The sequence below is a fragment of the Lathyrus oleraceus genome, chromosome 3, assembly GCF_024323335.1.
Source record: "Lathyrus oleraceus cultivar Zhongwan6 chromosome 3, CAAS_Psat_ZW6_1.0, whole genome shotgun sequence".
Taxonomy (NCBI): Eukaryota; Viridiplantae; Streptophyta; class Magnoliopsida; order Fabales; family Fabaceae; genus Lathyrus; species Lathyrus oleraceus.
This window is the reverse complement of record NC_066581.1, coordinates 176129201-176140410: the sequence shown is the minus strand read 5'-3', so window position 1 is coordinate 176140410 and position 11210 is coordinate 176129201. Positions and strand designations below refer to the sequence as shown.

The window sequence follows — 11210 nt, the reverse complement described above, 5'->3', positions numbered from 1 at the left end:
TCTGTTACCATTACCAAAAAAATAAAGTTCTCCTGATCCAACGTTTCTTGATTCATTCCTAAACCCTTCACCTTCAATCTGAGCCATCCGTTAGTACTGGTTGTTTATTGTATTCAACATCCATTATTATCTGTACCTGTTTCTTGGTTGTCCCCTCTAACTTCAACAACATGCTCTTCCATGTCCTACATGTGACAGACAGTTACACCGTGTGAAGTGGACCCCACATCCTTAAACACTGCATTGTCAATTGGTGATTGGTCGGTGTCGAAGCGCGTGTAACACACCAATGGTCGGTTTATTATCCTCCACACAAGAATAAGCGATATGTTACTATAAATTTGATGAGAGACCTTTCTAACTTCCTATCTCATTCCATATTCTCTCATACATTCATTCCCTAAGAACTCATCAGAATTCATAAAGAACATATATCAAGAAATGGAAAGCTATATTGAAACAGATTTGATTGTTAATCACAAGGATACAGAATTAAGGTTGGGATTACCGGGTAATGATGATGAACATTCATGCAATATTGGATCTATTGTTAGAAGCAACAAGAGATCTTTTTCACCAGAAACAAGTGTCGAAGAGTCTTCCATTTGCAATGCTTCTAGTTCCTCAACCACAAGTGATCATGACCAAAGCAGTGTTCAACCTTCAAAGTAAGTGGTGAATAATATATTGGTTGGAAAATTAACCTTTTGTTGATTTTTGAGATTATATAATTAATGAATGAAAATTGATGAATATTGCAGGGTGCAAGTAGTTGGATGGCCACCAATTAGATCGTTTAGGAAGAACAGTTTACAACAAAAGAAAGTGGAAGAAGGATGTGGAAAGTACGTGAAAGTCAGCATGGCTGGTGCACCTTACTTGAGAAAGATAGATCTCAATGTTTACAAAAGCTATTCAGAACTTCTCATAGCTTTGGAAAATTTGTTCAAGTGCACATTGGGTAAGAACCATGCAGGAACCAAAGATAAATAATTGGTCAAATTTTCACTATTGTTTAGTTTCATTAATATTCAGTTGATTAACAATGATGTATTAAACAGGTGAATATTCAGAAAGAGAAGGGTACAATGGATCTGAGCATGCACCTACTTATGAGGATAAGGATGGTGATTGGATGTTGGTTGGAGATGTTCCATGGAAGTAAGTTACATAAGTTAAATCAGCTTCTTTTAATTTTTATTTTGTTTCTGTGAAGTAAACTAACTAATATGTGTGTATTTTATTGATTGCAGCATGTTCATATCCTCTTGCAAGAGGTTGAAGATAGTGAAAGGATCAGAGTCAAAGGGGTTGGCATGTTTATGATCATTTAAAATTAACAAAAGCAAAAACCATGGATGCATATTCTATGCATGAAGCCTATGAAGTTCAAGATACAAAACGGATGGTCCAATCGATTTGAATGCAGATGGTTTATTTTAACGTCTTAAACATATGATCTTGATCCAACTGCCAACAATACACTAATATTGTGAATAACATAGCTGCCAAGAATTGGAATTTGAGTTCTTTAGAGGTGGCTTTTGGGCCTGATTTCTTAATATAAGCCTTTTATTAGAAACTTCTAAAGCAAATGCTATTTTGATTGTATACATGATATGATATGTACAATAAAACTTTATTACAAGTATCTTTTTGGAGTAATAACTAGACTTAGTTGGCTGATTCTATTTGGCCGTTTGAAGGTAGTTAGAAGTGGTTGAGTTAGTTAGGAGTTTGTTAGAACTCAACCATCTTCGAACTCCTCTATATATTACAAACCATACCTTTGTAATCATTGATTTTTTTTATCAATAAAATCAAGATGAATTAGAGATTAATGATAGCTTTAACATAGTCCCAATTGTCATTGATATTTCATTTCGCTAGTTTTTTTCTCTTTTTCTTTTATTCTTTCTACAATGGCAGAAATTGATGAGTCATCCCCTACATATTCGAATCAAGCATCATCACATGCTACAAAATTGTTCATCAAGTCACATGACAACAATTAGTTGTTCCATAACCAACGGGTTGAAGGTGTAATCTTGACACATAAACTCCGTAATTATGTTGTTAATCTGAAGATTCCTCTCTTATGTTCAATATTATATAAGAAACATTATCTCTGAGAATTATGACACCTGAACCATCCAAGCTATGGCTTTGATTACATGGTTATTATCGACGATTCCAGAAATGGCGATACTGTATCTTCTCTCTTGTAAAGGATAATATGATGTGTGGGACAAAGTCTGTTAGTGCACAAGATGAAGAAGATGAAGATAAAAGAAGATAGAGAAGAGAGAAAGAGAATAACAAACTTCTATTACTCATGCAAAACAGTTACAACAAATGGTTACACACACACCACTATTGATAACTACACTTGTTATATACACAACAATAATTCCACTTAGACAAAATGCTAACCTACACTAGCTAGGTTAAGTTTAACAAAACCACCACCACTACTACTACCACTACTAAAAATGAATTACTTCTAACACCATCCCTTAATTCATATTTAGCTAATCAAAACTAACAACTTCATTTTCATCCCTCAATTGGAGAAATTGATCAGTCTGGATCGCTTTAGTCAGAACATCTTCCAACTACTTATAGATGCTATAGTGCATAACTTCTAGTACTCCATTATGAACCTAACTTCTCAGAAAATGAAACTTAGTCTCAATATGATTGCTTCTCCCATGTAACACTGGGTTCTTGGAAAGATTGATTATAGACTTGTTATCAATCATCAACTTCAGAGGCTTGTTTACCTTGATCTTCAGATCCTGCAAAAAACTTCAAAAGTCAAACAACTTGACATGCAGCCACAACACCTACAATGTATTCAACTTCATAGGTTGGCAAAGTAACAACTGGTTTCTTCTTGGAACACCAAGAAATAGGGCCTCCCAGATACTTAAATATCTAGAAGTACTTCTTCTGTTAACTCTGTCTCCACACCAATAAGAGTTTGAGTAACATATCAACTCTGAATTGACATCCATAAGAGAACAAAACTCCATACTTTAGAGTCCGCTTAATATATCTCAGAATCCTAACAACATCTTGGTAATGAGACCACTTCGGTTTATTCATGAACCTACTAATCATTCCAATTGCATAGCAAATATCACGTATGGTATTACACAAATATCTCAAAGAGCCAACCAACTGCATGAAAGTTGTAGCATCTTCATCTTCATCCTCAGGATCAAAATCTAATTTTTTATTTGTTTATGAAGGTGTGACTGCAGCCTTACAATTCAACAACTCAAATCTCTATAGAAGTTCAAGTTCATACTTCAGTTGATGCAAAATGATATCCTTCTTAGAGTACAAAATCTCCATCCTTAGATAATATTTCATATTTCCCAGATCAATCATCTTAAACTTATTCATCAGCACCTTTTTGAACTTCATTTTCTCATATGAATAACTTCCTGTCAGCAACATGTCATCAACATAGAGACACACCAGAATCATATTGCTTTCAAAAGTATGATAGACATAAACGCCATATTCCATCTCTCACTTTCTGAATCCTTGAAGCTAGAAAAATGAATCAATTTTCAGATTCCAAGCTCTAGGAGTTTGTTTCAGTCCATACAACAATTTATGTAACCCTTACATCATCCCTTTCTGATTATTTTTCATAAATCCAGGAGGTTGTGACACGTATACCTCTTATTGTAATGAACCGTTCATAAATGCATATTTCATATTCAGATGCATCAGAGGCCAATTTTTATCAGCAACTATAACAATCATTGATCTGATTATTTCATGTCTAGCTACAGGCGCAAACATTTCAAAGTAATCTAACCCAGGTTTCTGTAAAAATCTCTTGCCACTAAATTTTCTTTGTGTTTTCCAATTGATCCATATGGCTTCAATTTCACCTTGAAAACCCATTTGACGCTGATGTTTTTCTTGTCCTTTGGAAGCTCAGACAACTCCCAAGTCTTGTTTCTTTCTATAGCCTCAAGTTCTTCTTTCATGTCCTTCATCCATACTTTATTCTTGAGCGCTTCTTCAACACTAACTGGTTCAGAGTCTATTAACATGGCACACTGAATAAATTCTCCCTCGGAGTCTATTTCACTATATTGTAGCATGTCAAACTCTAGAAATCTTCTTGGAGTGTTTCTGATTCTTTGTGGCCTCTGAACTTGTTCATGGTCTTCTTCGAACGCTGGAACAATATCAGATTCTGAAACCCCAGAAGTACCACCTTCGGAGGAATGACCACCTTCAGAGTCTGGAATATTCCAAGAGTCTGGATCTCCACCAGAGTCTGAATCACCATCAGAATTTGGATCAGAATCAAATTCACCTTCAGAGTCAGACTCACCTTCAGAGACAAACCCGCCTTCAAAGTCAGAATCGCCTTTAGAGTCACCTTCAGAATCATCTTCTAATTTTGACTCATCTTTAGAACCTTCAGATTCTGAATTATCTTCAGAAGTTAACTCTGGTGTTAACACTGCACCAGAGTTGGATTGAGACTTTTTCCAATCCAACACTTTTGATTCATTCACAATGACATCTCTGCTGAATTTAACCTTGTTAGTGACAAGACAATAGATCTTATAAGCACTTGTACTGTGGTACCCTACAAGCAACATAACTCTACTTCTGTCATCCAACTTCCCACTCTTAGCATATGGAACATGTTTGTAACAAATAGAATCAAACACCTTCAGATGGCTTACACTTTGCTTATCTTTAATCCACTTCTCTAAAGGAACAATTTCCTTCAGCTTTTTGGTTGGACACCTGTTGAGCACATATGTTGCAGTGGCAATAGCTTCTCCCCACAAGATGTGAGGGAGCTTCTTCTCCTTTAGCATGCTCCTTATAACAACTCGTATAATATAAATCTAGAATAATATCATACAAGTGTTAACTCTTGGTATTGTCACAACATAAGTGCCTAACAACATCTTTATATACATGTCCATAAAATAAAATACAACATATGTCACATGTCATACAATAGTGCCTGAATAAAAAAATATAAGAGCTATGTATAATATTTACAATTGTACAAAATCCATAACGGAAGATCACAATAGTCAGAAACCTTTGAAGAGTTAGTAGACAACTCCTCTTGAGTTCAACCTATAAGGAATACCTGAAAAATAACAACGATATTGGGATGAGATCATAATCTCAGTGAGTTCTCCTATCTTATGGGTTCACTCGGCTTTACATGGTTTTTAATCGATTCTTAACTCAAGTCTTCATCTCTCGTTATTTGTGTATCATTCAAACAAAATAACTAAGACTTAAGTGTATAAGAGATATTCGCAATGTATGGAAACATGTCACCCGAGTTCTCATAAATCAAAAGATCACTATTAGGGAAAACGACTGCAACACTAGGGTATTAGCCTAACCCGATCGCAAGGATCTAATCAATCATCCGTCAGATACGGTCAATGGAAAGAACTAGAATTCCACTTCACGGACTAACTAGACTTAGTTGGATGATTCTATTTTGATTGTATACATGATATGCTATGTACAATAAAACTTTATTACAAGTATCTTTTTGGAGTAATAACTAGACTTAGTTGGCTGATTCTATTTGGCCGTTTGAAGGTAGTTAGAAGTCGTTGAGGTAGTTAGAAGTTCGTTATAATTAAACCATCTTCAAACTCCTCTATATATTAGATATCATACCTTTGTAATCATTGATTTTTTTAATCAATAAAATCAAGATGAATTAGAGATTAATCATAACATAACTTTAATATAGTATCAATCGTGATTGATCTTTCATTTCACTAGATTTTTCTTATTTTTCTTTTATTCTTTCTACAATGGCGGAAATTGATGATCGTCCCCTACATATTCAAGCCAAGCATCGTCACATGCTACAAAATTGTCCATCAAGTCACATGACAACAATTAATTGTTCAATAACCAACAGGTTGAAGGTGTAATCTTGACACATGAACTCCCTTGTTATGTTGTTAATCTAAATATTCCTCTCTTATGTTCAATATTATATAAGAAACATTATCTTAGATAATTATGACACTTGAACCATCCAAGATACCACATCTTCCCTCTTATAAAGGATTATATAATGTGTTGTTTCTGGAAGAAGTAAATGTGATGCCCTCGTGTATGCATGCTTTAATTTACTCTGATTATGCAATTGTATGTTGTATTTGATTAGTAGTAGTTTGGAGGGTGTTACATTAGTGGTATCAGAGCATGGTCGGTCATTCGGCCAGGTTATGAATTTGTTTGATTCTGTTGTATTTGATTTGTGTGTATGACACAATCGATACAGTTTGTTTAACAATCCTTGTTGTTGTGGTTGCTTGGTTGGTGTTGTAGGAAGATGGTTGCTGGAAGGAATGATGATGCGCTTACGAAGGCATTTATCATGTTTGTTGGTGCCATTCCGCAAATGAATGCTGGTGATCAGGAGCGTGATGCTGATGAGTTATATGCTTTGGGGAAGTTCCAGAGGAACAATCCGCCAACTTTTGAAGGAGCTCATGAACCTGACAAAGCTCAAGAGTGGTTGAAGGCGATTGATAAAATCTCTCTAGTTATGAATTGTTCAGATGCGCAGAAGGTGTAGTTTGACACTCATATGCTTGAGAAAGAAGCTGAGGATTGGTGGCGCAACATTGTTCAGACATTTGACGAGGATGGCATTGAAGTTAAAGAAGGTATTTTCCAGAAGATGTTCGTGGAAAGAAGGAAATTGAATTCCTTGAGTTGAAGCAAGGTAATGGTACTGTATCTGAGTATGCTGCAAAGTTTGAGGAGTTGATCAAATTTTGTCCCCATTACAATACTGCTAATGCAAAGAGATCCAAGTGTCTTAAGTTTGTGAATGGATTGAGACCTCATATTAAGAAGGCAATGGGTTACCAACAGATTACGAGATTTTCTGAGTTGGTTAACAAGAGTAGGATCTATGATGAGGATATCCGTGAGAGTGTGTAAGACCCCAATTTTGACCCTAAGACCCCTCATGAAATTTCATCATAAGCATCAACATTGAGATCATATCTTGGCATCCTCCTTATCCCACTTTCATTGGGTTTGTTTTGGGAGAGATCACCAAGCACTATGTGATTGTATCGTACTTGTATATTATCATTTCACTAACCAAAATACCAAAAATATGTCTTTGTATCTATCTAACTCTTTTGTAGGTAGGGCATGATCTCATTGATTCATTGATCACAACTAGGGTTTGAGACCCTCATGAACAAAGAGCACAATCAAGAATCAACTAAATAATGGTTATAAGAATCATATATGAGTCCCAATTTCTCCTACAAGTTATATTGATCAAGTTTTCTTCAAGAGTTTGAGGGTGATTTGCCTTGGAAACCCTAGTTTGATTGGGTATCTTGAGTAACTTCTCCAATAAGCTATCTCACCAATTGATAAAATTTCTCAAGGCACACTTCAAAATTCATCATATTATTCATATATGATCTACAATGAGCCAATAAAGTCAAGAGAATTGGAAATTAGCAAGTTGGTTGATGGTGGTTGGCCAGATGAATTCATCTGATCAAAACTGGGTCTCCCTAGACCCTATCTCCTACAATTTTCATCATATGAAAATAATTCCAAGAAAAAACATACTATAAATGACATTATAAACAACTTTCATGTTGAGACCTAGAGCTAATTTTGCTTGTAAAATCATTTTCTATGTTGAAACATTATAGGTCATTTTGTCTAAACCCTAATTTGAAAGTCAACTTTTCAAGGCCATAACTTGCTCAATTTTTATGAGATGAAAGATTTACAAGTTGCACAATCAAATTCAATATGTCTACTTCAGCGTTTATGTTTGTAGTGGAAGAAAATTCAACTTCTTTGAACATGTGATATGAGGCTACATTATAGGTCAGTTTTGACCTTTACCATTGATCAAGTGATTTTGCCAAACTTCAAAAATGCATAACTCTATCATTTCAAATCCAAATAACATGATATTGGTGACCATTTTGAATTTCTTTGAGAGAGATACAACTTTGATGAAGACATGTTTCTCATTTGAAGCTCCCATAAAAAGTGAAGCAAGGTGGAATATTGAGACATATGGCTTGACACTTAGAAAATTTTCAATATGTCAAATTTTTCCAAACTTCCACCTCAAATATCTCCAAGTTCTAAGCTCCAAATGAAAACGTGTTCAACATTAAACTTGTTCCTCTTGATCTCACCTTTCCAAAGAGCTAAAATTCATGCATTTTGGATGAGAAATGCATAGGTTGCACATGGCTTAAAAGGATGGTATCATGTGTCATGGATCAAACTTCAAACAACAATGGTCAATTGCCTTGAAATCCAATCCATCTCCAATGCATCTGAACTTCATTTTGGACTTTCAAACAATAATTTCATGGGCCTATACGCGCCCATGCACCATGCTTGCATCATTTGCCAATTTTGGAAAGTAAAAGTGAATGTGAAAATATCATCCAATTCTCCTATAAATACAGTTGCTTATGCTTAGAATTGACACACACATTGTGCCAACTTTGAATCCCCATAGAAAACCCTTCACATTAAGAGGATAAACCTGAAAAATTCAGTTGAATTTGAGCTTGAATCTCCACTACTTTAGAATTCAATTCTCCAGAAGTTCATTGATTCTAAGTCATTCCATTCCTCTTCTGCAAGCAATTGAAGTGAAGCAAAGCACAATTCAGATCAAGATCTAGCAAGCCATACCTCCAATGAAGGTAATTTGCAGAAAATTTGATCTCTTCGATTCTCCTTGTTTCTTACTCAATTCTCTATATTATTGTATTGGCTGAAGTCTTACCAATGTAGGCAAGGTGTTTGAGTTGCTTTGAGGTCAAATCTAAGCAACTCAGATCATGAACCTCATTTTTCAATTCCACATATCTCTCAATATAGTTGGAATTGGAAGAAATGGAGGTGATATTCCTGCTCAGTGATGTTTTCTCTTTAAAATCATGTCCCTATTTGAAATTTTGGTGATGGTTCATGATGACCAGTCCGACGAAGCTCGTCGGAGAAGACAACCGGAGCTCTGGCTCTGGTGATGAGGTATCTTTGGTCTAAACCGTGTGATCCTTGCTCTATGTTATAATCTCAGTCGTTCCTTGTGAATACCATGTTTGCAGCGCAGTTGACTCACGTGTTGGTGGAACGCGCACTGTGTAACACCCCTATTTCTATCCCAAAATACTTAACATATAATTAGAGTAAATAAGCACGCATATAAACAAAAGGGCGTCACATCGACTTTTTCAAAAACTAGAAGCTTTCAAAAACCAACATCATTCATCATCAATATACAATACACCTGGTCATTTAAAATAACACATTTCAATTATCATGAATATTCAAGAATATGCGTTCGCAGCGGAAAATGATGAATACTCATGCATTTCGTAAAATGATCCATGTCCCATACCATGATCATCTCTCAATAATCTCCTCAAGATAAAATAAAACCATATTCAGAATATTTGGCACTATGGCCTCTCAAAAAGCAATTGCAAATAAGCATGTTCACAAGAAATAATATACTACTTATCCAAATAGGATACGAGTTTAATACTAATAATCTACCCCGTGTTACATGACCAGAGCATTGACTCATTGTATAGTCTCTAAAACAAAGCACCAAGATTCTCCAGCTAATCTCGAGTGAGCTACCGTCCACTTACTTCAGCAATACTACTCTGGAGTATTTGCACGATGCCATGTCAAGCAACATTCAAACAGAAGGGTGAGAATTCAAATTATTATGAAGAAGTATAGTAAAGCACAATGTTTCAAGCATACATCAAAACTCAAGGAGTATAATATTCAAATCCAATATTATATTCTCAAATATCCACACAACTACAATTATCACATAATCACATATTTTGCCAAATTATATGTCCAAACATCACCAAATTCAATTACCATATCCCACACACACATCACAATCACATCAATGCATACACTCAATTATCACATAACTGTAATGTGACTCAATACAAGACATGTGACTCTATGCATGTGGTACCGCAATGTGAACCCAACGTTTCACCGCTTTCCGATTCAATATCTAGAATCCAAGCCACACTTCCGATCCGGACAAGATCAAAGCCACTACGTCTATTTCCAACTAAGGATCAACGTCTGCTACGCCTATCTCCATTCAAGGATCAACGTCCATGTGAACCCACAGTTTCACCACTTTCCGATTCAATATCTAGAATCCAAGCCACTACGTCTATTTCCAATTAAGGATCAACGTCTGCTACACCTGTTTCCATTCAAGGATCAACGTCTATTACCATGTGAACCCACAGTTTCACCGCTTCCACCATGAAGCCGACCATGCCATGAATGAATGTACAAATACCAACACATATGCAATTAAGATCATCTCTACCATCTTAACATTCCACATTTCACCATAATTCAACTCTATGAATTATCCACCAATGGTACATATACACATTCATAACAATATATCATTCACAAATATAGGCTAATTATCAAATACGCACACTTAGATGTCAATACAACTTTTAAAATCTCAATTTTTCATTTTTCAACAGTGGTAACCGGTTAACGCTCGGTGGGTAACCGGTTAACATAAAACAAAATCAATTTCCTGCGCAGATTTTCAAGCAAGTAACCGGTTAACGCTCGGTGGGTAACCGGTTAACACAAAAACAAAATGCAGAATTTTTTGCGTTTTTCATCGTTGGAGGACTTTCGGACCTCCGATTTCGATTCCGTAAAAAGCCAAATGTTCAGAAAATTATAACTCATACAATACTCTAAGTATACAACGTTAATTTGCAGTTTTAACACAATCAATCACCACAAATCAAGAATACTCATCAAAACCTAACAATATCAAACAACCATGCAAAATTAGGGATTTTAACCTAAACATACTTCTACTCATTGACCCAATCATACTAACCCATAATAATAAGGATTCTCCCCCTTACCTCTTCAATTTTCTAGAAACTCTAGCTTCTCTCTTGTTCTTCCCCTCTTCTCCTTACTTTTCCTCTTCTTTTTCTCTATTGCCGTCAAATGATCAAATGAATCATACTTCTCACTCTCCTCACCTCTATTATAGTACTAGGTATTATTAGGCCCAATAATACCTAGTACTATAATATCTCTATTTAATTCAAATAAATCAAACCAACACAATTAAC

General features: G+C 35.4%; 1 protein-coding gene across 1 annotated transcript; it reads left to right on the top strand.

Annotated features, from left to right (window-relative positions):
- Positions 1 to 353: 353 nt before the first annotated feature.
- Positions 354 to 1846, top strand: LOC127126093 (auxin-induced protein 22E). The gene is made up of 4 exons (XM_051054943.1): positions 354 to 668; positions 762 to 961; positions 1062 to 1161; positions 1254 to 1846. Exons 1-4 carry the CDS (start codon positions 442 to 444, stop codon positions 1324 to 1326), a joined length of 600 nt encoding a protein of 199 aa, XP_050910900.1. The 5' UTR covers positions 354 to 441; the 3' UTR covers positions 1327 to 1846.
- Positions 1847 to 11210: the final 9364 nt, after the last annotated feature.